The sequence below is a fragment of the Ascaphus truei genome, chromosome 11 (assembly GCF_040206685.1).
Source record: "Ascaphus truei isolate aAscTru1 chromosome 11, aAscTru1.hap1, whole genome shotgun sequence".
In the NCBI taxonomy this organism is placed as follows: Eukaryota; Metazoa; Chordata; class Amphibia; order Anura; family Ascaphidae; genus Ascaphus; species Ascaphus truei.
In genome coordinates, this window is record NC_134493.1 from 49,766,691 (window position 1) to 49,794,082 (window position 27,392).

At 40.2% G+C, this 27,392-nt stretch overlaps 1 protein-coding gene across 5 annotated transcripts in view; it reads left to right on the forward strand.

Moving 5' to 3' along the window:
• MRTFB (myocardin related transcription factor B) overlaps positions 1-27,392 on the forward strand; it is a 169,708-nt gene that overhangs the window by 87,203 nt on the left and 55,113 nt on the right. The window contains exon 1 of one of the 5 annotated variants that reach the window (XM_075566146.1): positions 7,503-7,590. The exons of 2 other annotated variants lie outside the window; for them this stretch is intronic. Coding sequence is in view for 2 of the 3 variants with exons in the window: in XM_075566144.1 (XP_075422259.1) it covers positions 15,346-15,496 (151 nt within the window). In the remaining variant the exon portion in view is untranslated. Of the gene's footprint in view, positions 1-7,502; positions 7,591-14,648; positions 15,006-15,085; positions 15,497-27,392 lie in introns of those variants that run through there. 2 more of the 5 variants (XM_075566145.1, XM_075566144.1) reach the window with 2 other exon arrangements.

Below are 27,392 nucleotides of genomic sequence, written 5' to 3' on the forward strand. Positions count from 1 at the left end.
TGCCTGCAAAATGTCTCTGTAAAGCGCTGCGTAAAACTAGCAGCGCTATACAAGAACATGCTATTATTATTATTACTTAATAACCATCAAAAAGTAGCTTAAACTAAAGCTGCTCTGATGCCATCTTCCCTGTTTCAGGGGAGAGTTAAGCTCAATTTAAATGCATGGAACTAAAATCTTTTCCAACATGGCTTGTCTGAATATGGTCTTAACAGCTATGCAGAATAACATCAACTCTATAGATACCGTAATAATATGCATTGGCAAATGTTAAGACTATGGGGGGAATTGTGCTGTATATACTCTGATTGACATCAGTGGAGTTTTCTTTTGAGAATATATAGACTATAACCCTTTTAGTATTTTGCATTCCACAATTGCAAGAAGAGATTTGGGAATCATGTGCCGACGCCAAACCTGTAAAACACAGAGCCCCATGTGTTTTAAGCATTGGATTCAGTTTCTTTAAGGCTGGTACTTTGTTTTGCAATCAGGTTACTTAGGTGCACTAACTTCTATTCAATACTGTGTAAAGACATCTCACTTACTGTATGCTGGAGAAGAACTGGGCTCCACTAAACTTAATGAGTCTAAAATCCTCTCCAGTGCTGGGAATATGTCATTAGAGCATATTTAATATGGACCATTACCTATTACTGGGGGATGTTTCTCTTATACTGTAACTCAGACGATGCTAAAAGAATACATGTTGGTTCAATTGAGAAAAAAAAATTGGCATTTTATTAGAATCTGATATTTTTTTAAACTACTGAATAAAAAAAAATATATATTTAAAAGTTGTGATCACCACAAACCGCTGTATTTAATCCAGAACTGTGCTTTGCTTTCAAATTTGTAAACCACTAAAATACTGAAATGCAATATAGGACATCCTGGCAAATGATATCATATCCAGTGCTGTAATGCCAGGCATAATAAGGTGCGGTGTGTGTACTGTACACCCACAACTAGAACTGTTTTTAGTATTGTATTTAATTTGTCTTTGGATCTCAGTCTGCTTGTAAATACTTCACATTACTGATGTTGTGCATAATATCTTTGTAATACATAAGCATCGTATTTCTTACAGGTTTTGGGTATTTCAACTCTTTCTTTAGGTCAGACAAGGGAACACAACTTTACGTCTGTAGCCACATCTGAGTGTTTGTGTTCAAAACTGCAGGAGGGATGTATTTCTTTTTAATTTCAGCCGTCTGTTTTAATTTTGTGATAATAGTTCAAAGTACAAATTGTGGTATACATGCATTTGCTTTCTGTGCAGAACAAGAAGGAACCATTTCTAAATGGTTCTCATTTTAACTCGGATACTGAATGACAAGAACATACAGACAACACTGCCGACTGATTGCAGATCCATAAGAACTAACTATTATCTGGCTAATATTAGGCACACTTTGTATCTTCTTAGTTTGATCATTAAAATTAATTGACGTGTCATTAGCAACGATAATGTTTTGCTCTCTTGAAAAGCAGCACGTGCTCAATGTATTTATTTATTTCACATCATGTGCAAATGAAGCAGAAAGTCCGTATTGTGCATGCGTATTGTGCATGCGTATTGTGCATGCGTATTGTGCATGCGACTTCTTTCTAGTGCACTATGAAGGGTCTATTTCAAAATACTTCATTGCAATGCTTCCGATTTTTGGATGTTACCTATACCCTGTTGGCTTGGAAAAATAAATCCAGATTAAGATTCACAAAGACTTTAGCATGGTTTGATTTTCAAGACGCTAACATGCCCAACATATATACCCACTTTCCAATGAAACAAAGACTCGCTGATACCAATGCATGTTCATGAATAAGATCAGGAAAACCTGGCCTGTGCGTTTCCTTGGACAAGGAAATTGCATGTCCATACTGTATGTGATCGAGCTTGTTCTCAAAAGAAAATACATGTTTAGTAAGTGTATGTCTGTGTGTGGTAATGTGCAAAGAGCCATACTTATGTGTATAAGGGTGTATCTTGGGTGGCTGGATTCTGTGTGGCCCAAATTAGTCCTTGTGTGAATGCCTCTATTGGCACAGAGTGGGTAAAAGAGCGGGGTAATTATACCACCATGTTAGTTTTCCTTGTCTGTGGCTTACCCATCCAGTGCGTGAATAGTTCATTATCTAATACACTTCTAAACTCAGCCACCGTACATAGAGTGGAAATTAGGGAAGTTGGGATAGATTCCTTAATTAACCTCAATGTGTTGGGCCGAGCAGGGGGGGGGGGGGGAGGGGGCGCAAGGCGCCGAAGAGAGCAGGCAGGGGTTTGCACGGGGAAAGGTTTGCACACCCCTGTCTTAGCACGTGCCATTAGGTCAGGGGTGGCCAACTCTCGTCCTCAAGGGCCACCTACAGGTCAGGTTTTAAGAATATCCCTGCTTCAGCACAAGTGGCTTAATCAGTGGCTCAGTCAACAACTAAGCCACTGATTGAGCCACCAATGCTGAAGCAGGAATATCCTGAATACTTGACCTGTTGGTGGCCCTTCAGGGGTGGAGATGGCCACTCTTGCACTAGATGTGGGTAGCAGTGTGTACCTTGACTGTAATGGGGAGCACGTTGTTGGATGGTGGGTGGAAACACTTTTTTTTATCCTATTAAAGATGAGCGAAAGAAGAGAGGAGCTATGTATCTAATCATTTTAGCACTACTTGGGTAGATTAAATATATGAAAAGAAGATGAAAGACACACAGCGCACCACAGGTGAGCATCCAGATAGGCATATTAAAACACACACACCATGTATCAAAAACTTACATTTAATAATAAAAATGCGCTCAGCTGAATATCCAGAAAGGAATGAGTCCTTAGGTGGAATTCAGGCAGGACCTGATTCACCCAGATGAAGCACGGAGTACGTGCAAAAGCCGTTGAGGTTTTGTTGCCAGCCTTAGCATATCTCACGTCATCACATCATACGTCGTCCTGTTCGTGTGTTACACGCTGGGACGCGGCTTGTGCCCTCGCTGCTGTCCGTTTGAAGTTGTGGTCCGGGGACCCGGTGCATCAGGTCCTGCCTGAAATTCATCTACAGACTCCTTCTTTTCTGGATCTTCAGCTGAGCGCATTTTTATTATTTTAAATGTACGTTTCTGATACACGTTGAGTGTGTTATAATATACCTATTTGGATACTCACCTCTGGTGAGTCCCGTGGGTAGCGCAAGCTGGATCAAAGACGCTGGTAGTATTGCAGGAGAGTGTCCAATATAATATAAACAATCCTACGCGTTTCGTAGCGGACTACTTCCCTGACTGAACCGTATTTTGCTGACAAAGTGCCCCCCTTCACAATGTTGTCCTTGTCAGAAAGTTGTCAGGCACGCTATGGATTGCTAAATAATGGTATATGTCATGTAATGATGTCACTGCTGCATCTTTAGAAAAGGAACCGTGGCCAGATTGATGAATTGCTTGGGACATGATAACAAAAATGACCCTGTGCTCTTTAAAAGGTTGAGACAACTTTCGATAGGCCCGGTTGTTCTTGCTTGTTTTGCAAGCTAACGTCATCTTGGCTGGGAAAATCTTACAGCCCTGACTTCATCTGGGAACAGAAGACCAAGGTCATGTTAGCAAAAGGATTCCCATCACTCGGTTGCTTGCTTGTGTTAAGTTCTTAAGACTGATTGTTCCCAGACAAGTTTCTTGTGAGGACACGTGGGAGGAAACATCTGCTTTGTTTTGAGGGTCCAATGTAGCAGTTTAAGTGACAAAGCTCTGCTCTGAACTCCAAGCCAGAGCATTTGGCAAATGGAGGTATTTTAATACCTTCAGGCTTGTTCTCAAAAAAAATAACTATTCTCATTAAAGGGACCTGTTTGCTATTGTTGTGCTCCAGGAATATTAATCTATTCTCGTTGTTCTCTGCAGTTTAGAATTATTTATTTATCCTTTGGGGAAACTATCTTGAAAGCCAAATCATTTTACGGTCTGTGAACTTGTGGTAATTAGTGTTTGATTTAATTCAGTACATATTTGGCTTGGGGACCAGGATGATTGATAACATCAAGTGTAAAAAGCAGTTATGTCAAAACAAAAATGCAATCAAATATCAATATTGTAATATTTTTACACCGTTGGAGCCAGGGAGCCCCAATTTCCAATGTTTTTTTGTTTTTTTTTCTTTCTGTTGGGGATTTAAATGGATGCCAACAAGTTGCTGGCACGCCAGCCATTAATAACATCTTTGAAACCCGTATATTTGCAGTCCATCTGTAGTTGACAATATAATGTCTCCCTTAACGATTCCATCGCTAATCACTATGACTTGGCAGGAGACTTCTACGCTGTGATTCTAGAAAAACCAAAAGTAATTGATCAATGTGTGGGAACGCTGCATTTAATAAGCAATTTAACAAATGAATAGCCACTTTACTTGAATATGTCAACTTGTTTTTTGTTTTTTTTTAACCCTTTGGGTGCCGGACAGGCCACGGCTTCAGCCTGCCACGGCCCCTCCCGGCAAACCGAAATGACTGCGTGGCATCCCTTAACCAGGAAAGAGTAGAGGAGAAGTCATTCTCTTCCATTTCCCTGTTCCATACATCTCATCGTGGAACACAGGACACGGTCTTCCCCAAGAAAACGAGTACTCTTGGGGTATGACGTGGCGGCTACACCTTGGGGCACCCAAAAGATTAAACCAGCAATCTAGACTGCTGGACTCAAAAATAGATTGTTTTCTTTGGTACCTGTTGGAACTGCTGAACTGCTTCTTCATCCCTGATTTAAGTTCTCTTTCTGCTATTTTGTTCATGAGATACCTGGCCTCGAACAAACACAATTGCACGTGCGGAATTATTTGGCCACGTAATTTGCGAGAAATCAATGAACTAAAAAGCTGCCCCATTGGATGATCTTATCGCAAAATGTTGTTTTGGTAGCGATCACGTTACTTTGAAACGGCTTTGTTTGGTCTTTTCCAATAGTCGTAAAGTTTTAACCATGTTTTCCAGGTTAGTTCTGCTTATCGTTGCCCTACCTCCAAAAAGAGCTAATTTTATGACCTCGCTTCCAGAACAGGCATTTTTCTCTGTTCGTTTCAACTGATACTTCGTAGGCTGTGCATTAGTTTTCGAGACTATCCGAGACTTGATTGTTTTTTGGTTTGTTTGGACTATGCACTTTTGTGTAGTGAATAAACAGTCCCTCCTAATTTTATTGTCATGTACCATTTCTGTTATTTAAATTGGCTATAATGAAAGAGATTCTGGTACAATTGGAAGAGGACAAAAATAGAAAAACTGTGACGTGCCACCAATTCGAAGGAGGAAGATGACTTGAAATATAAAAAAAGTTCTATTGGATCAAGTGCGAAATCTATATTTTTAATTCAGTTCCCTGTTGTAATATACATCAAATAACCAAATGTTAAATCAATTACCATTATTCCCGAGGAGGCATTCTGATTGCTTTTCAAAGAGTTTATTTTGAGTTTCTCAAATAACACACTAAGAAGGACGCATAACTTTGATATGAAGTAATCACAATTTGCCAGAGTTTGCGCTCAAACTTTTTCCTTTATTAATATCAACAGGGGACTAATGTTGATTCAAGTCTTTGGGTGAGTAGGGTAAGTGAAAAAGGAAAATGTCTCATTTGGAATTTTATGATGAGATAGTGGGAGGTCCAGTTGAGTGGAGGTCCATTTGAGTGGAGGTCCAGTTGAGTGAAGGTCCAATCGCCATATCATTCAGTGTGTGTGGACAGAACATCATAAAAACACCCAGCACTCCAGAGTACATTGGTAGCCTATTTGTAATTGTTTGTAAATGGTGGGGCCTTCTAATAATGGTTCGACCTGTAGAATTACATGTATAGCTGCAAGTGATAATATACCAAACACATTAACTCCAAACGTCAAATTTATGACTCCTGAAGAGGAGAAGCTTCTAATTTTCTCAATTTGACTTTCCCCAGATGCCCTAGATTTACTATGACCCAGATTCCTCCAACTCACCAACATGGGAAACGATATTTTCTGCATATTAGGAATTCCACTGTTGGTGTTGGTTGTTCACATATGATATTGCATGAGAGGAACTTATCATGGGCTTTCTGGTCACAGAAATGTCATTTTGTTTTGTCTGTCCGGGTAGATGACAGCTGAAACAAAAATAACTTCGGAAACATGCACACAACTGGATGCCCTGATGGTAATATGCAGCACAGTTCCTGAATAATTATACAAGAAGTGAATGCACACAGCATATCCATCTATATCCATCTATAATGACATTTCATGCCAGCCAAGTATATGTCGTACAATCATTAAGGTCATTTAGATTTTGTAATATTCGTACAAAGTCGTAGAATAAGTTGCTGTGGTATGTTTAGCATTTTAATACTCATCATAATTCCAATGGAACATCCCACTACTTGTCCCTATTGTAATATTATGTGTAGTATTTAACTTTTGTGTCATTCCACTCCTTGCTTTTTGGGGTTCTAGCACCATGTTGCTTTTCCATCATAATCTTAATGACCTGCTCATAATTAGAATGTATAGTTTTTAGTTCGTATTCGTAACGTGTGTTAATTAAAGTTTTTTATTTTTTTATTTTTTATTTTATAGTATATTTGATTGGACCAATAAAGCTAATGTGTCATCTTAATTTTATAGCAAATAAAAAATATCACTTGTGAGCACATTGACGTGTCTCAGACAGATCTGCAACCCTGCTCTTCCCCATTATCTATTAGCATGCAATGCTTCCACTGCAGCAAGGGATTCTGGGAAATTGCATACAAATTAGCATATTGTATCACCTTCATTTTAAAAAGAAACAAGAAAAGTTAGCTTTTCTCAGTACGGGTGATTGCATTTGTTTAAGTATTCCAGTTATGTTGTTGCTTGTGAGTTAACTTTGGCAGCATTAACCAGAATAAAATCAGATGTAGCTTAGGTTTCAATAGACATTAAGATATTTTTTGTAATTTAATATACAGTAAGTATAACACAACCGCTTGAGTGCTTGTTTTTACTAAATGGATACATATATATATATATAGGTTGATCCCAAACAGTTTTTTTTTTTTTTTTTTTAGCGCATTTTGTATTTGTGACACATTTGTATTTTTATTATTTGGATTGCATCTTGTTTGCTGGAGCAAAGTTCTTTTTTTTTTTTAATGAATACTGTTGGAATTTCATTCCAATCGCCTTTATTGACCAGGTCACATTTTTCTTGGTCCCATGAGCTGCATTTGTTTGTACCAGAATGTTACTTGGAAGCCCAGCCATGGTCCTCGCTGTTCTATTAGTCTGAGAGTTTATTCTCATAATAAATAAATGTGGGTTATGAAGGGCACGCATAAGGAAGGTGACATAATGTATCGCGCCTGTAGTACATAATGTTTTACTCTTTTAAAAATAAACCCTTTTCTCATGCATGCTAGTACTCAGCAGTGGGAGGCATTCCTCTTCTTTTCCCCTCCCCTCTACTTTGTCAGACTAAGGAAAGATTTAAACAGAGAGCAAATGTTGCCTTGGCTTGAGACCTAGAAGCATCGCAGAGAGAATGGTTTGGGAATTGGAGGAAGCCAGATTTGCTGCATAGAAACACTGGTGTATGTACAGTAAGAAGTGGAATATTACTTTCCATGCAGATTTAATATATACAAATGTATGTTTACATTGCGTATTTTAATGCCAACGTGCTTTACAAATTACAATGTAGAGGCATTGGTGCAGCCACCTCCTGGTTTTTGGAATGCTGGCAGCATTTTTGTAGCTTCTACAGAACGGGGTGGGCTGAACAGATGAACAGTATTGTAGGCAGCTGAAGTCTGGTATTGAAGCAGAGTGGCCTAGTAAGAAAGGCGCTGGTCTTTGATGTGGCAAAAGCCAGATCAAACCTTTTTGACCTTTTATTCCCTGTGCCCCAAGCACAAATAATTTGATTGTGAGCTCTTTTGATGCGAAGATTCGCTGAGAGCTGAAAGTTTTCTTGCTGCTGGGGCTGTTAGACAAAATAAATATTATTATAGATAACCAAAGGACCAGGGTGATAAACTTCAGACCATGGGCATTTTAAATGGGTATTGAACCTACAACGTTGGGAGTTAAAATACATCTATCATACTGTACATTCTCCTACACAGAGCGACATACCTGTGCTTTCTGAGCTCTCAAAGTATGTGTGTGTCTATAACATGTATATTATGTAAGGTATATTTAGCATGTATATTCACTTTTATCTCCATTTCTTTCCATACCAATTCTGTTTCCTTGAACCTATTGTGTAGCTTATATTGACAACAGTGATAGGACAGCATACTTTACATACCAGAGTTGCAGAGACTTGTATGAGGGTAGCATTTTGTTTGGATGTTTAATGACTAATCTCTCAGATAAGATGTCTCTCGCTGATAATGCACAGATCCCCTGTGGCAGCCAAGAAGGCACCACAACTGAAGCAGATCTTTTGTGAAATGGAAACTAAAGGTTGTTGAATGGAGACATTGAGCGCTTTCAGCACTGCAGGGGCCCGTACTCACGCTTACAATAAGGAACTATTTCAAGTTAAAAAACAGTGATCCTGCAGAGTTTACATTGCTGATTCCTTAAAATGTCAGCAGTTGCAGGCGGTTATTTACCCGGCTGCAAGACCGGGGTAAAGTCTGTGCAAACGAATTGCACCTTATTTATTACAGGAAAGGCTCCCATTGCTTTCCATGGGATTCCTTTTCTTCAATGAATATGGCTGTTTTTCCTACTGTTTTTTCCCCTGCGTTTGTAGCCCGGGAGGTTTGAGTAAATGGACCTCACTGTGCATCATCTTCAGCATAAGGGATGTCCGCAAATTATCTACATGGCGCAAACCTCTTGTAATGAATAAATAGACACTTAATTAAGATGGACGAGATGGCAGGGATACAGCATGGAGTAGTAAGGATACAGCATGGAGTAGTAAGGATACAGCATGGAGTAGTAAGGATACAGCATGGAGTAGTAAGGATACAGCATGGAGTAGTAAGGATACAGCATGGAGTAGTAAGGATACAGCATGGAGTAGTAAGGATACAGCATGGAGTAGTAAGGATACAGCATGGAGTAGTAAGGATACAGCATGGAGTAGTAAGGATACAGCATGGAGTAGTAAGGATACAGCATGGAGTAATAAGGATACAGCATGGAGTAGTAAGGATACAGCATGGAGTAGTAAGTATACAGTATGGAGTAGTAAGGATACAGCATGGAGTAGTAAGGATACAGCATGGAGTAATAAGGATACAGTATGGAGTAGTAAGGATACAGCATGGAGTAGAAAGGATACAGTATGGAGTAGTAAGGATACAGCATGGAGTAGTAAGGATACAGCATGGAGTAATAAGGATACAGTATGGAGTAGTAAGGATACAGCATGGAGTAGTAAGGATACAGTATGGAGTAGTAAGGATACAGCATGGAGTAGTAAGGATACAGCATGGAGTAATAAGGATACAGTATGGAGTAGTAAGGATACAGTATGGAGTAATAAGGATACAGCATGGAGTAATAAGGATACAGCATGGAGTAGTAAGGATACAGCATGGAGTAGTAAGGATACAGCATGGAGTAGTAAGGATACAGTATGGAGTAGTAAGGATACAGCCGGCCTTTGAAGATATCCATCATTTCACATTTTCTCAGTGCTGCTTTGCAATGCTGAGTACAATTCCTCATTAAATGAAACACTGCAGCATTGATCCAGAGAGCCATTTGTTGGAGTAAGTAGAGACAGTCCTTATTTTTTGTATTGACATATATTGCCCTGGGATTCTTTCTTGCCTTCCTCTCGATTAGTGTTTTTCAACCTATTTGTTGGTTAAGGAACCCTAGAATTAGATTGTGATCCCCCCTTACACTCCCCCCTCTCTGTTCCCCCCTTACACTCTCTCCTCCCCTTATGCTCTCCCCCCTCTCTCTATATCACACTCCCTCCCCCTCTCTCCCCCCCCCCTTAGGCTAGGTCCCCAGAGGCCACGGCTGCGTGCACGATGGCGAGCGCGCCACACACAAGGCACAGCCCTCTATTGGGCAGGCCCCAGTCGGCGTGTGTGCGTATGTGCTCAAGGCGCAATGCGCAACCGCCTTGACTGAAAGCCAAGATTTTAGTTTTTTGGCGTGGCGGCCAGGCATTGGCCACGACACGGCGGCGGTTCAGCCAATGAGGGCGAACCAGCCAGGTGACGTCAAGGCCACACAACCTGCTCTGCAAACACAACTGCAGACCACAGGTCGTGGCTGAAACGGGTGCACGTGCCGCCAGACGCTGCGGGTCACCCGGATCACTGAGGCCGTGGTCTTACATTCCCTTTCTCTCTCTTCCCCCCTTATACTCACTCTCTCTCTTCCCCTTTTCTTTTCCAATTACTCTCTTCCCCCCTTACATTTGCACTCTCTTACACTCTTCCCCACACACACACACACAAACACCCACAACTCTCTCTTATCTTTGGGCCTGTGGTGCTGCGCAGGTCCGCTTGTCCCTCCTGTCAGCGGGAAGTTGAACGTGACTTCCGGTGCAGAGAGGAGCAGGCAGAGGAAGGATCGCAGTGACTCCGGAGCTGCTGGGTCATTGCTGCGTGGGGTGCTGCTACACCGCCTGGCCTGGGAGAGTTGTTCCAGCTCTTCTCCCGCCCTCCAACCCCTCGGCGGCCGCGTAACCTCTGAGGTGTGAGCGGTTCCCGGTTGAAAATCACTGCTCTAGATCATTGAAAATATAAGTGTCTAATAAATCAATGCAGAATTAAAACACTTTTCCTACCGCAAACATTCTTTTTTGATACCGTTTGAAACCCTGTTTTTCGTATTGTTCCATTTCCCATTGAAAATAGAGCTTGGGAAATGGAGTACCTGCGATGCATTCCGCCATTCATTGGCAGAGAAGTGGTTCAAATTGCCACCAGGGATTGTCATACAAACCACAAGAGCTAAGCAAAAAGGGTCACGCTTGAGGAACGAGACTGGATCGTAACATTAAGCTTTAAATTCATTTGAGAGGGGACTGTAGCTTTGAAAAGCTTGGGATAGAAATATATGTTTTTCAACTTAAAGAGCTATACTGTTTCCTCTTACTAGAAGCAATACAAATTGCATTATAAATATATGGGGGATGGGGGGGTTGCTTCTAAATGTTAGAACCTATTAAGCATATTGTATATTATAAATAAAATGACAGCATGGATGCTCATACAAGACAATGTGCTTTGACTTCATGGAACTCCCATACAAGTACACCATTCTTCATCTCCGTGCTTTGGAAGCATATGTTCCGAATGGAGACGTATTCTCTATTGTAACCAGTCTTTTCCCATCTCAGAAGACCTGTTCCCACAGAGGAGAACGTGTGGGTGTGTGCAGGCATTAAGGAAGAAATAGAAATATGCATCAGTTCAAAACGTGTTGTTCCCCCCCACCCCTCCCCCATGTGGTGGACAGAAGTCCAAGATGTATGATAAAAAGGAATAGCTAAAAAATGTTGAGTGGTAACTGTTTCTGCCCACTCATTGCAAGGATCACAAGCTGTGCACAGCAAGAACTGTGTGACTGTACTTCACTGTACATCTGCTTCTGTTTAAATTATTTGTGAAGAGGGAATCAACAAGCGGTTGTTGTGTTGAAATTATACCCTGTATTGGCTAAGAGAATATTCCAGCTACCAGTCCATTTTACCCCTTCCTTCCATTTGAACCGTTTCTACTGTAGATGACCACAACTGCATCCATTGTATTACTGGACCCTTTGGCAATGAAGTGTTTTATTCTGTAGTGTAACTTCTATCTAGACAATTACAGGAGTGGCAAAATGAAAGCAATCAGCCATGGACCTCTTATCCTACCATTTGTATAGCTGTTTCCTAATTGAAGATATACAGACATGAAGGTGGTCCCTGTCCAGCTCTGTGTAGTTGATGTACTGGAGGGATGCTGTCAGGGAAAAGGTTATTGCAACACGAGAAAGGAGAGAATCCCAGCGTCTTCAGCCTGATACAGGCAGTTAATCCTGTGACATGGCATACCAACTATTCAGCAAGTTAACAAAGATGTGGGTCCACAGAGGTAAGCACTCACTATAGCCAAGCTCAGATGTAACTACTACGGAGATACGCTTTCACAATATCACCTAAGACGCAGTATTAGCACTGTAGTTTCTGTGGTATGCTGTTCTGATTGTTTATCCTCATGGGCAGCTCATTGACATGTGGAACCTTCGATGGTAGCCACCAGCCATATCTAGTCTGTCGCAGCCATTTTTTCACAAGTTAGTTTAGACACTATTGGTACACTAAACATAGCTTTTACAGATAGAGAACTGTGACGTGGAACCCTCTGTGGAAGCCACTACTTACAACTATACCAGGCTCTAATTCACTGCAACAATAATTTAAGATATGCCTAATAGGTTTATAAATGGAGGCCATGAAGCCGTTCTGATAAAATCACCGTGATATTATGCCATTAAATATGTATAACTTTAGTCCAGGGATAATTAGGTGCATGTAGTAAACCGAGAAAAATATTATTGTTGTGATATCAAAATCTATTTTTTTTTACAGGTTGAATTAAAAAGCCATTAAAAAAAACCTGTACTCCATAAATGTGTTCTTCAACCACTTTACACTTGGAGGTCTTTTGTCATTTATGGCCTTTTTGTAATGTATAATGTAGCCTGTGTTTGACTAAACAAGGAACCCTATTGCCGATTAAGATCCTGTGTCAGCATCTGATTCTTCTTTCTCTCTCTATCTTCCATGGTTGGCATTTATTTACCCAAACGTGAAGCTAAAATCTGCTTTATAATAGAGAGTAGAACTATTGGCCCTGATCTCAACATGACTCTAGATAATGTGTTTTTATCAGATTGTATTTATTTTTAAGTAGAACCATTTCTGGTTGTAGGTGTGTAATGGTTAATGTATTGATCTGGAATACACACTTGAAATTGATTCACTTACATTTACTGTATGTGATCCCTTTCTCCTTATAAATTTGTTTGAATCAGGGGAACCTGGTTCAATTCCCGGTGTCAGCGCCTTGTGACCCTGGGCAAGTTACTTTATCTCCCTGTGCCTCAGGCACCAAAAACATAGATTGTAAGCTCTCTGGGCAGGGGCTGTGTCTATAACACTCCTATGTGCTGCGTACTGCGCGCTATACAGTATTTGTGAAGCGCTTTGAGTTCCATTGGGACAAAAGCGCTATATGAAATACATTTAAGTTGTTGTAATAACGAAGTAAATTATTAAAGTGTATTTTCCCTTGCAATGCAGATCACTGCATCTGAAGTGTGCTATCATTCTCTTACCGTGCCCCCCAAAACTGGAACAACCTACCAGAGACTCTCACATCCACCACCAGTTTAAGTTCTTTCAAATCTAAGGCCCGGGCCATAGAGGGGTGGGGAGAGCGGAGGCGCGCGAACGCTGAGGCTCGTCTGCTTCAGTCAGCGCGATTCCACGGACTTGCAGGCGAGCCAGCGTGCGCGAAGGGAGCTGGGGGGAGGTGGTTGGAGGCGGGGCAGTGACATCGCTGGGCCAATCGCCCGAGACACACTGACGTCAACGTCACGGCGCCGACGTCACGGCGCCGTGACGTTGACGCTGCTTAAGGCTGATTGGATGTTTTCACCCGACAGCGCGCTGAAAAACAGCTTGGCTGAAAACTCCAAAGCCTCCGCACGCCTACGGACGCTCGAGTGAGCCCCCTCTCAAGGCATCCTCATTGAGGATGCAGGGGCTCAGTGCGGAGCGTCCGCACGCCTCAGCGCTGCTTGTCCTTCTATGGATGCAGCCTAAGGCTGTCTCACATTTTAATCTGGTCTGTAACTGTTACATACGCCCATAACATATATTTTCTTTAACTGTGCACGCAATGTCTTGTATATAATGTATACCCTGCTCATTTATGTAACTGTATTTGTAACCATGTATTATTTGTCTTAACTCTGTGCCCAGGACATACTTGAAAACGAGAGGTAACTCTCAATGTATTACTTCCTGGTAAAATCTTTTCTAAATAAATTATATTCCACCCCAAGTGTGGCTGTGCACAGGCCTCAGAACTATATGTGCGTTGGAAAGTAATGGATGGCATTAAATACTAGATATCATGTACAAGTGAGCTCAAGTGCACGTTCTTATTTACCCATTGATGGTAAATATCAGGTCTTCATATAACTCTCACAAGTTTTTGTTTTTTTAAAGAAGTTTCACCCCCTTTCCCTTCCCCCTTCCCCCTTCCCCCTTCCCCTCCCCCTTCTCCCTTCATTATCAGCAGCTCTTTCTTTAGTGATATTCTGTAACAAGTTCTGAATGTTCTTGTGTGCACGATGTACACTCATTCCAATACCCTCGGCAGTATGAAAACGAGGGGTAACTCTCAGTGTATTACTTCCTGGTAAAACATGTTATAAATCAAAGTATGTTTAGAGAGAATGGCCAGCAAGTCTTTTTTTTTAGCAACAGCGGTTTGCTTCTTTAACTGCTGGATTTGTTATTAAGGTTGGAGCCAGTGTGGATCAGATATTCTGGTCATTATGCTGTGAATACAGTAACACAAAACTCAGAGGCAGCCAGGGCTGCTGCTCCTGCTGCTGCTGCTGGGAGGAGGAGGAGAGATGTTCTAGGAAGGGGGTGGGATTTTGACTCTGCTGTTGCCACAGCTCTTTTACTTCCCTGTCTGGGAGATCTGCTATATGAACAAGTCTGATTGGAAAGGGACAACCAGGACTTCTTTCGGTTGCTCAGATATGTAATCGCTCAGTTGTTGGTTTTCCAAGAACCGAACAGTCTCCGGTTTTTTTCCAACCCCCCAATTCATTTGCCTATGTTGGCTTTTGCCAAGGAATCTCACCATGATTGATAGCAGTAAGCAGCAGCAGAAGCAGCAGCAACAGCAGCAGCAGCAGGGCTTTCCAGAGATTATACCTGCCGGGGACTGTGATCCATTGAAAGAGAAGGAATGCCTTGATGGGAACAGCCAGAAAAGTCTGAAGGAAGGTCAGTAACCTTGTGGTCTGTGGGAAAGCAAAGAAATGCAGACATGATTTCAGCAGCCTGCCTGAGTGTGTTCCAGATGAGTGTGCAGTTACAATGTGTCTGCAGTATCTGCACCCATACACTACATCTGGGTTCTGCATTATGGGCCAGCCAATGTGTATGGGGATACCTAGCTGTAACAGTATGTCAGCCAGGACCATCAAGGGTGTCCATGGTTGCACACACCGAGGAAAAGATCATAAGTACTTAAGATGATTATGTATTTTCCGATGATGCTCTCTAATGGATACATTAAGTGATTTTAATTGATTTGCATTTCACTGTGCTTTAACTGCACAACATGTCTCTCTGTCCTCCGCTGGCAGGGACAAGTGAGGGTTTCCCGTCCCACACTTTAATTATCACTTTCAGGATCCGCTTTATCATGACAAAGTTCAGCAATCTTCATTTTGCATCCACTGGGTTTCAAATAGTAACCACTCACAGGCACGGTAAGAAGATCTACATCACAAACTCTGCAATCCACTTTGGTGTAAGAGGTGTGTGTGTGTGTGTGTGTGTGTGTGTGTGTGTTACACATACACACACACGTATATGTTAGCCACAGAACGGTATTGAGTATTTGTTTTTGATTATTTGTGTGTGTGTCTCGCATAGAAGTGTGTGTGTGTTTGTTTTCTGACTCACATTTTGGGGCATTAGCAGTGAAAGTTTTAAGTTGTTGGTGTGAATCTGTTGTACAATTAGATCCTTTTGTTTGTAACTTGTTGTCAGGGAATATATGGTTTGGCTAAGGCACCAATGTTTTTTGCAGAAAGTAATGGATAACACTGTATAGCCCTCTCTTGATTTACAAGCATTCTAGAAACAATGCTGTGGATTACATCATCTGCAGTCTGTCTTGAGTTGAAGGGAAATGTATGATCTCACACACAGCTCAAGGTTTTAGGTGTAAATCATTACCTCTGCTTTATGCTGTACAGTGCAAATACGATAACCTGAGAGAGATATCTCAAACAACTTACAGTGCAATAAATTGCTGGCTTCTTGGCAGTGAAGGAGTTAAGCAAATCTCATTACACATACACTGAAATGTGTTGCACTGGTTTCACTTACTGTAATAATTAGAGCATTTCAGTGTGCTCTCACTATTGTCTCTGCACCAGGTACACTAAAAGCGTTTGGTTTTGATGCACTTTAAAAGAAATTCATTTTTTGTTGGACAAGAGCTGTTGCATAGTGACGATCTGCCAAAGAACATTTTGTTTCACAGAGGTTCTAAAGCCACCCTGATATACAGCAGCACACAGAATTACCTAGCAGAGGCACCTAACCTTTAATGTATGAATGTTTGAAATCTTTTTTTTTTTTCTTAGTCGCAATATCTATATTTTGACTTCATAAGGTTTTTCCCTTGCTACTTGTTTCTAAAAGGTGAGAGAGCAAACTGTACCTATTAAAAAATATCTTGTGTGTGCATGTGTATATATAACAATGCACGGGGCACACCTAAAACAAACGTTGGCATATATTAATTAGAAAGGGAACGCATCATGGGAACCACCAAGTTCTATCTTTTGAAAAAAAGTTTATTACTAAGTCAATTTTGCGGCTCTCCAAGGATAATTTTTCTTAAAAAAAGGCAAAAAAAGGCTCATTGGAGAGCCGAAACATTGACATTCGTAATCAACTTTTTGCATTTTTGCACAAGTCCTGGTGTGCCTGCTATTACTCTATATTATATCCATTTTTGTTTTGCAGCTAAAGCACCCGAGTAGTACACGTTTGTTAGTGGAGTGTCACTATAATCAATGAAATATACATGTAGGTGTATAAATAAGTGTCTGTATGTGCGTACAGTATATCAGTGTTTTTTTTTTAACCTTTTTTTAGGTTAAGGAACCTTATAATTATATGGTCAAAGTTTGCAGAACCCCAACCCTCTCTAATAGCGCGTCTGAGATCAGATGTATTGTAAGTAACCCCAACCCTCTCTAATAGCGCGTCTGAGATCAGATGCATTGTAAGTAACCCCAACCCTCTCTAATAGCGCGTCTGAGATCAGATGCATTATAAGGAACCCCAACCCTCTCTAATAGCGTGTCTGAGATCAGATGCATTGTAAGTAACCCCAACCCTCTCTAATAGCGCGTCTGAGATCAGATGCATTGTAAGTAACCCCAACCCTCTCTAATAGCGCGTCTGAGATCAGATGCATTGTAAGGAACCCCAACCCTCTCTAATAGCGCGTCTGAGATCAGATGCATTGTAAGGAACCCCAACCCTCTCTAATAGCGCGTCTGAGATCAGATGCATTGTAAATTCTTCTGTGTTTTGTACAATTTTCAAATGACCTGAAAATTACAAGGAACCCTTTAGGGATGCCCGGAGAACCCAGAGGTTCCTAGGAACGCCCTCCTACTGTCTCTGTACGTTCTTTCTACCTACCAATTAGATTGTAAGCTCTTCAGAGCAGGGACTCCTTTTCCTAAATGTTACTATTATGTCTGAAGCACTTCTTCCCACTGTGTTATTTTTATTATTTGTTATTGATATGATTGTCACATGTATTACTGCTGTGAAGCGCTATGTGCATTAATGGCGCTATATAAATAAAGTGCAATTTACCGCACAAGGGCACACAGATTTGAATGAAAAAAAATAATTTATTGTGCCATAAACAATATCGGTAAATGTATCAATTCTTTATTTTAAAATTTGTTGTGTAGCAAGAATCCACACATTCTTTGCTATATAAATAAAGACATACATACATACATACAACACTTAAAATAATGGTATATATATATGTGTGTGTTTGTGTATAAATATATATATATATAGCTGTATTTGTATATATATATATATATATATATATATATATATATATATATATATATAATTGTGTTTGCTTTGAAACGTATAATGCTGGTTTGAGAATAGAAACACCTGTAGCCTCTAGTTGCCAAATTTCAGGAGGAAAGAGGGGTAATGGGGTTAAAAAATGAGGGTTATTGTGGTAGCCTTCAGTCTTTCTCAATCCTTCATTTCATTTCCCTTCAACATCTCCCTCTCCCCTGTAAACCCCTGATCTTCTCTCCTGTGCCTCCTACTCTCCCGTCTGTTTCCTACTGGATGTGCCCTTGTCTTCAGCTTCTTTGGCTTGACTTTAGGGGAATGCTGCTTCTCACGACACAACCCGTCTTCTGGGTTTGTACTGAGAGAGGAGAGCAGTTAAGGCCTCACCTCTGAATCTCCTGGCCCACCAGCACTACAACTATTTTGCCTGGACACCTATATTCTCAAACATAGGACACAAATACACACATCAACTCTCTTCAGTCAGAATGTAGACTTGTTACCGGAAAGTGTGATTAGTGTCATTGGTGGTCACAACTCGCTCAGCATGGTGGCAAATCATTTTGTTTTTCGACACCTATTGGCCTCTAACCTTAACTCTTTGTTTAATGATTGCTTCGTTATCAAATCTCAGTGAGACAAAAGAGAATAATGGCCTTACTAGAACTCCCTTTTAAAAAGGCGTTTCCACACTCCTATCACAGGAACGATCATAGAAGGATTGAAAATTGAAGCATACGGTTACCAGGGAAACATTGAAAGTTGACAAAAATGATTTAAAAAATACTCACTGTAATGTTTGTTGTTTTTTTAAAGAATATGTAATCAACCTAGATGTGACCCACTAAACATACTGTAATCACTGCCATTAGTTCACATTGCCCCTGTCGGGTATTTAAACGAAGACCAAGGGGGCTGCGTTGGGGTTTACCATCCCTATGATTATTAACTCTACTGAAGCCCTTTGAAAACAGTTGACTATAATTGGAAGATGGTGGTTGGTTAAAGTGCTTGCTGGACCCTCAACCTGTCCAGTGCTGTCAAGGGATATTGCATATCGGGGAGTATGCTTTGTTGATGGAAACAATAACGTGTACGTCAGTGGTCCTTGTATGCAAAGCTGACGTGAGTGTCCCAGTTTGGATCGCGTGGAGAAAGCCTATCCGCATTCTCATTTGAAGAAGCATATCTTTAATATGAGAGCCAATAAATGTAACAGTGAAAACAAAAGGTCCATGTGTTCAAAGAGAGATTTAAGCCACACAACGTTTGCAACTAGAGCACATTTACAATTTGATAGCTAGAGGTTTGTAGCTTTATCCGACAACCCAATGAAAGTGTACAAACAAACAGAACCTGCTGCTCAACCTATTTCACAAAGTGGGAAGACCAACATAGAAGTGGCGGGGACTCACATTGTGTTGTGTATATATACCCAATGAGAGTGGCAAGCAAATAGACAAGTGAAAAGCAAGGTATGGGAGTGGTCTTCCAAAACTCCCAGAAATAAGGCATATGGGACACAGGAGTATTACCAAACAAAGAAAATCGTAAGCACGTCTTATTAAAGGTATCTAGAGCAGTGTTTTTCAACCAGGGTACCTAAGAACCTTTGGGTTCCCTGGGTGTCCCTAAAGGGTTCCCTGCAAACTTTTGGTTATTTGAAAACTGTATCAAATACAGACACATTTAGAATGCAACTGATCTCAGACTCGCAATTAGAGAGGGTTCGGGTTCGGGTTCCTTACAATGCATCTGATCTCAGGCGCACTATTAGAAACGGTTGGGGGCTCCTCAGAATTTCACTTGGGGTTCCTTATCCAAAAAAAGGTTGGAAACTACTGATTTAGAGTATATACAACATTTCAGAGCTGGGTTCCCCTTCTTTAGGTATTGCCTGTAATGCAATCAGTGCGTTTTTTTTGTTATCGTATTTACTGTACAAAGGTGTTGTTGTTCAGATAATATAGTTAGAACAACATGTTTTGTATCTATTTATGGCCTGTAATCATTGTTACTTTGTGTTCTTTATGAACATGCTTCAAGAAGTTTGCTGTTCTCTGTTTTCATTCCAGACAGGAAACTGTGTTGAAAGTATCTCCAATCTGTTCAGATAGCATTCTTCCTGAATTAGACACTGCGCAGAAAAGGCATCTAGTACACATTGAACAACTCCAGTATAGCAAATATGCCTACTTTGAAACATATGCTGTATCATTATTTTATCTTCCAATGTTTTCCCAATCTAATTAATACCCGTTGTCACTCACATGTTGGAAATATAGTCATTGGTAGGTAAAATTTAAATGCACTGTCTCTCAAAAAAGTAAGCAAATATATTTATCCAATTTGAAAAGAAAATTACATTTAACATTACATTAATACCACGTCAAGCTATTGAGCTGTATGTTCAAGACAATATGTGGTTAATAATACTTAACTTGAAATATATATATATATTTTTTTAATTGTGGGAGTAGAAACAAAAACCATTCAACAATTTTCCCAATTTAGCATGTGTTTAATTAAAAAGTATACACAAAAACATTTTTGACCCAACTTTTTTCCTGGCATTGAATTTTTTCCGATGTATTCTAACGTTATATATATATATATATATATATATATATATATATATATATATATATATATATATATATATGAGCATACAGTTGTATTTGCATATTTGCTTTCCTGTGGAGGGTTTTTGTCACATTTTTTTACTCACCATAACTTAACCTGTATTATTATGGTATAGCCTATCCCATAGCTTCTTTGCATACCCAGTTAACCAGCCCCACACTGATGAGACCCATTAAGGTCGAAACAGCTGTCTGTGGGTGGTTTTCTGGGTATGCACCTTAACCCTGGCTGTGCTCAAAGCTGTGACCATGCAGCAAGCTTAGGCCTATAGGGAACCATGTTAAAAATGGTTTTTGAAGCAAAAAGTGACACTGAGTGCTCATTTGCATGTCATTTCCTAGAATCCCTTGTGGCGTGTAGATTTTTTGGTGATTTGTCAACCACTGTATATATGTATATATGTATGTAGAGGTATCAGTACCGTGTTAGCCGAGCTTCAATAATCAAAAAATAAATAGACAATACCGTTCTGTGGCTAACTAAATGCTTTTATTTGTGCGAGCTTTCGAGATACGCTGATCTCTTCTTCCAGCGATGTTACAATGAATGAAGCAAGCAAAAAACAGTGTCTCTTGGAATGTTATCTGTGCTTGTCTCTCTCCCCCTCTCCCCACCCCCCCTGTGTGGATGTGATATATGGCTGGAGGTGTTAAATGGTTCCTGAAAGTTAGTGATGTAAGAGTGTGTGTGTATGTGTATCTGTGTGAATATAAATGAATAGAGAGCCCACCGTGTATACAGTGCTTTACAAAAGGTGTGTGGAGTGGGAGTTAATATAAATGGTGTGGGTAGGTGTGGAAATGTGAGAGATTGTAGCAAAACGAAAAGTGTGTGTAGATACTATGTGGTCCCTATTGGTGTATAGGGATGGAAAAACAAGGAGTATATGTATGTGTAAGAGACAGCTGTGTGTGCATACATATAGCACAGTATGTACAGACATGGCCTTTAGCACTCATGGGAAGAGAGTTCACTTGTGTCAGTAATGACTCATAACATTTCGATCTCTGTTTAGGCCACCGCTAAGTGTCCCGAACAGTTGCATAAATTTGTATTCATGCAACCATCTCTCTTTCGGTGTTTTAAGATTACCTTTGAGTATGGCAACCCTCAGATCGTTCATCTTATGGCCAGAGTCAGAGAAATGTTCGCCGACAGGACTGTCTCTTGTTCCGCGTGTGATGCAGGTTCATTCTCTTGTATGTGTATATATATATATATACCATAATACTGAGTTAAGTTATGGTGAGTAAAAAAGTGACAAAAACCCTCCACAGGAAAGCACAGTTGTATTTGCGTATATATATATATATATATATATATATATATATATATATATATATATATATACAGTGTTCGACAAACCTATACATTTGCACGCCCCGGGTGAGTGGATTTAACATCGTGGCGAGCTCCTATTGGCCCAAGCAGCACATGTGTGGTACTAGGTGGCGAATAGATTTTTTGGTGATTTGTCGACCACTGTATATATATATATATATATATATATATATATATATATATATATATATATATATATAACATTCAAAATATACCCTCCAAAAATAAAAATATTAATCTGATTGGAAAGTTCACGTACTTAGATTGAATAAAAAGACATTTGTAGTTCATCTGAAATGTGTATAATAAATCCAAGCACTCTGGAATGGTGCCCGAGTGTATTTTTTATCTGTACCGATAGGTTATGTGTTCATACAATGGTTCATTTAATCTATTATTACTTCCTGCTATAACATTTTATACATAAATATTCCCCTAAAAATGTAATAAAAGAAACCGTGGAGTGCTTCAGTATAAAAAAAAGAATGATTAAACATCGCTACACAGTTTATTGCATTATTTGATTCAGGAGATCCAGACACCCCACGTGCCTTTTAACTTTTGATGTATTTCACTTTTCTATTTTCTATGTTTTTGTTTTTTCTAATAACCACCAGAGTGAGATGGATCCCACGGCTCTAGTGCATCTCCTGGGCAAATATTTCTGTCAAATAGATTTGGTTTCTCCAGATCTAGGAATCTTTCAGTAAAGCAAAGGGGACACCTAGATCAAATAATGTTTTAAACAAAAACGAGAGGTTCCGCACTCAACAGGCATAATGGGTATAAGTGACTTTAAAATGCCAATGCATTCAAGGTAAATGGAATAACTGATATACAAGTTTTGTTTGGGTAAATAGAAACCAGCACAAGATATAAGATAGCACAAGAAACCAGCAAACTGAAAGGGGGTCCATTTAAACCAGACCAAGTGTGTTGAGGGTCTCAATGTCTCGGTTCCCATGATGAGCACCCCATGGAGCAAATTATATATATATATATATATATATATATATATATATATATATATATTCAGTATATATATTCAGCGATGAAGGACGGGCAGGCTCCCGGAGAAGATGGAATTACAACTGAAATCTTGAAAGCAGCTGGGGAAGAAGCAAAAATCTTTGAAAAACTCTTTACATGCTGCTTGAGGAACAGGAACATTCCATAACAATGAACCAATGCCATAGTTATCTTCATCCACCAGAAGACAGACAAAGACCTCAAGAACTATACACTCTTCAGTCTACTTCCAATCACTTACAAGATTGATGCGCACTAATCGGCTGCAACAGACCCTGGCCTTTGCCCAGCCAGGAGAACAGGCGGGATTTTGCAGTGGATACAACGCTATTGACCACATCCAAGTCGTACAGGAAGTGGTTTCCTGAAGTAATGAATACGATCTCCCACTCGATTTAGGATTTGTAGATTCGAAAAAGCATTCAATTCTGTCTACACCGCAGCGGTTCGAAATAGACCGTATTGACAAAGCGTACATTGATTTACAAGAATGCCACATCAAACATTAAATAACATGAAGATACAAGCAAGATAAGATTCAGCAAGTGAGTGTGACATGGAGACACAGTGTCACCAAAGGTTTTCACAGCAACACTTGAAGAATTGTTCAAGACATTACATTGGGAAGAAAAAGAAATCAAAATCAACTGTAAATACTTGAGTCAACGATCAACTAACCTCAAATCCAAAGACCTCCAGCAACACATCTGAGAACTCACCAAAGCAAGTAGGAAACTGAACCTCCATATAAACCTGGGCAAGACCAAAGTGATGTTAAAGACATTTGTCAACTCTGCAAACTTTGAAATAAATGGAATATAACTAGAAGAAGTCGAAGATTGTCTCCCTTGGCTGGTAAGTAATAATAGATGGGGGAATTGTGAATTAAATAAATAGGAGAATGAAAATGAGAGAGTGCATTTGGAAGAAACAAGTCAATCTTTCGAGGGAACCTTCCACTGAAGATTTCTGTCTTATAAATAAGAAATCCTCTCATATTTTAAAAGGTGTAATCCAAAATATTCTATTTTAACAAACACATTGAGTTGTCTGAAGCTTCTGAATTATCTTCCTATTTAGGGCTCCCGTTTCACATGCTTGAGCACAGGCAAAATACACTGGTTGAAAATGTTCCTCTCCCGGGACAGTGCTACATCCGAGTATGACACATTATATAGTTCAATATGTCTCTCTGTTTCTTTTCATAAGTGGGGGTCATTTAGTGAATTTCTTTGGCCAAAGCATTTTAAGCTTGCAATCCCCGCATCGGTATCCCCTCTTCTGCACGTCCTAAGTCTACTGCGCCCGCAAAAATCTCTCCTACCCTCTCTAATGGAGGAGATCTGTCTAATCTGTCTAACGGAGGGAGAACTGTCTAACCTCTCTAACGGAGGGAGAACTGTCTAACCTGTCTAACGGAGGGAGAACTGTCTAACCTCTCTAACGGAGGGAGAACTGTCTAACCTTTCTAACGGAGGGAGAACTGTCTAACCGCTCTAACGGAGGGAAAACTGTCTAACCTCTCTAACGGAGGGAGAACTGTCTAACCTCTCTAATGGAGAACGGTTTAACCACTCTAATGGAGGGAGAACTATCTAACCTCCAATGGAGGGAGAACTATCTAACCTCTAGTGGAGGGAGCACTGTGTTAATAGACAGGTCATTTACAGGTGCACAGCAAGAACTGCAATTTAAAATGTGGGATGAGTGAGCTTAAAACCAGGGAGGACGGGCTCACAAACCTCCAAATTATTTACCAATAGAAATGTACAAGCACACACAGCCCTGTAACCGCAGAACAGATAAGTATTTAAGTATTTAACTATATAATATGTCAGATTGGACGTAGCACTGAGATTTCTTATTTACCACTTCCCGCTTCACATGAATTACATCATATGCGTCAGGAATCAAGTGCAACTGCTGGTAACAAAAGCACGCACAGCGAGACTCCTGATGTGTCCATTTTACCATCCCCCCCCCCTCCACCCCCTTTTCCTTCCTCCCCTCCCAACCAGCACCTTCCTCTTGGGGTCTTAGCAGGATGGTGCCCACCACCCTTCTTTTGATCTCCCTTTAAAAGGCTGTTGGAAAGTTTGCCAGGAGGCTGAACTTTGCTAACAAGGATGTCACTTGAGAGTGACTCAGTTTGAGGAAGTGATTAGAGCAATGTTTGCAGAAACCAGAGTTAAGAAGGTGGAAAGACCAACACAACTGAATAAGTGGATTTAGACTAAAGGTTGCTTTTTGGGGGGCATTTATTATTTTAGTTAATATTGGAATACAAAGACTTAATGAATCCAATAAATTAAACTTCTTGTAATAATTCTGCCTCCTAGGCTTTTATAATATATTTCTGTTATACTGCATCTTAATGTAATAATAGCTTCATTTCATATAGTGCTTTTCTCCCAATGGGAATCAAACACTTCACCGTATAATGCACCTTACGTAGCACACAGGAATGTTACAAACACAGTCCCTGCTGATGAGCTGACAATCAATATTTTCAAATAAAGTGACTTGCCCAAGGTCACAAGGGCAAGGTTCCAAACTCAGTGCTGTCATTTAGAGTCCGTGTCTTTACTCGCTGAGCCACTCCTTCTCCCTAAACATTAATGTGATGTGAGCTTTTCGATTCTCTAGCGCATTATTAATGTCAAAGACTGAGCCACTGATTTAGGCCTCCTGTGCTGAAGCAGGGATATCCCTAATACCTGGCCTGTTGGTGGCCCTTGCGGTCTGAAGTTGGCCACTCCTGGTCTAGAAGAAGCTTTCTCCTTGCTTGGAAAGATTTCAGATCTCACTAATGGGGAAAAGTAAAAGGAACAAGTGCACAACATCACTTTTCTCCCTGATGAAGTAGACCAACCTCTACGAAACGTGTAGGATGACCAGTGTTGGATTTATTCATTAGTCCTTTGTTTACACTGTAGCTACATAGCTTTAATATTGCTGCTTCGTGGTGAAAATCGGGGCTTTAGTTGATGTTCTGCCTTCTGTTGCTTGCGCAACAAATAGGTGATGTCACAAGCCACCGCTCACTGCAATATAGAACTGCCTTTTCATTTTGCTGAAGAGACGCAGCTAGCATTTTTCTTCACTATTTCACTCACTAATGGGGGTAGAGGAATGGGAACCCTTGCTCAGCTTAAAGTACAAAAATTCTGTATTTAACTCCAGAGGGGGGTGGTGGGGGGGGGGGGGGTTAAGTTAGGTGCTTTCAGGGATGAATATACATTCTAACAAAGAAGAAGAATCCCAGACGTAAAAGGCACTCGGGTATCCCCACATGAAGTGTCTGTAAATGGATAGTGTGTAAGTTAATACATAGTGAAAAAAAAGGGGGGTTATTTGAGCGCGCTGTCTCTCTGAGAGCTCTCCCATGGCTATTCCAGTCTCCCCTGCAGCGCCTAGTCTCCCGTGATCAGCGGGGCATACTCAGCACGTATAAACACAAAAATAGGAGCGCATGGAAAAGAGAACCAGAAAACCAGAAAACCGGAATTAGTGCACAATTCTTTATATTAAAAAACACATACACATCAACAGACTATTACAAATATAAGGTCTGATTTATTACCATCTTGCTTGCCGAGTGATCCTTGCCTTATAACAACTGGGGTGCCCTCTTATGGTTGGTTGGGTATTTATACCCTGTTCTCTGTGGATGTTTTGGATTTCATTTATTTGATCCATTTTTTTGATCGTTTGGTATTTGGTGTTCTTCATTTTTCACCACATTATATTTGTAATAGTTTGTTGATGTGTATGTGATGTTTTAATATAAAGAATTGTGCACTAATTCCGGTTTTCTGGTTCTCTTTTCCATGCGCTCCTATTTTTGTGTTTATAAGTTAATACTTAGTCATTTTATTTATAATAATACCGACGAACAAAAATTAAAAAATGCTGGAGTCTAGTAACCTACTGATCCACGTTTATATGTATAGTTGGAAAGTGGGGTTCCAACTATATCTAAAGATAGTGGATACTGAAAACATGTAAATAAGGTGATCCTCTATTACGTTCCATAAGAGAACCTTGCTGTTTGCAGTTACAATACTTAGTAGTGGCAACAGTATTGTGAAGTGCTCGAAGGAAGTAACAATTGCCAACAGCAACAGTTACCATTTTAAAGAAGACCGAGTGAAATATCACGTGGATATATTAGTATCCTTTTGTTCCTGTATGATACATTACATCTAAGTATCGATTTGCAAAGTGGTTGGACTATGCCACTTTTACATACCTAATAAATTAATATACTGTAGCTACTGTGTTGTTAATAACCCAACAACTCTATATCCCTAGCGACTCATAAGATACTTACATGCTATAGTTACAATACCCATTCTATTGAGACAGGCATCTCACAACATGTACTTTCTATGCTCAGCAGCAAGGTTCTCTTATGAGACTTAATAGTGGATCAGCCTTATTTACAGGTTTTCAGTATCCACCATCTTTAGATATAGTTCAGGGGCGCAGAAACTTTTCTTGCTGCGCCCCCCC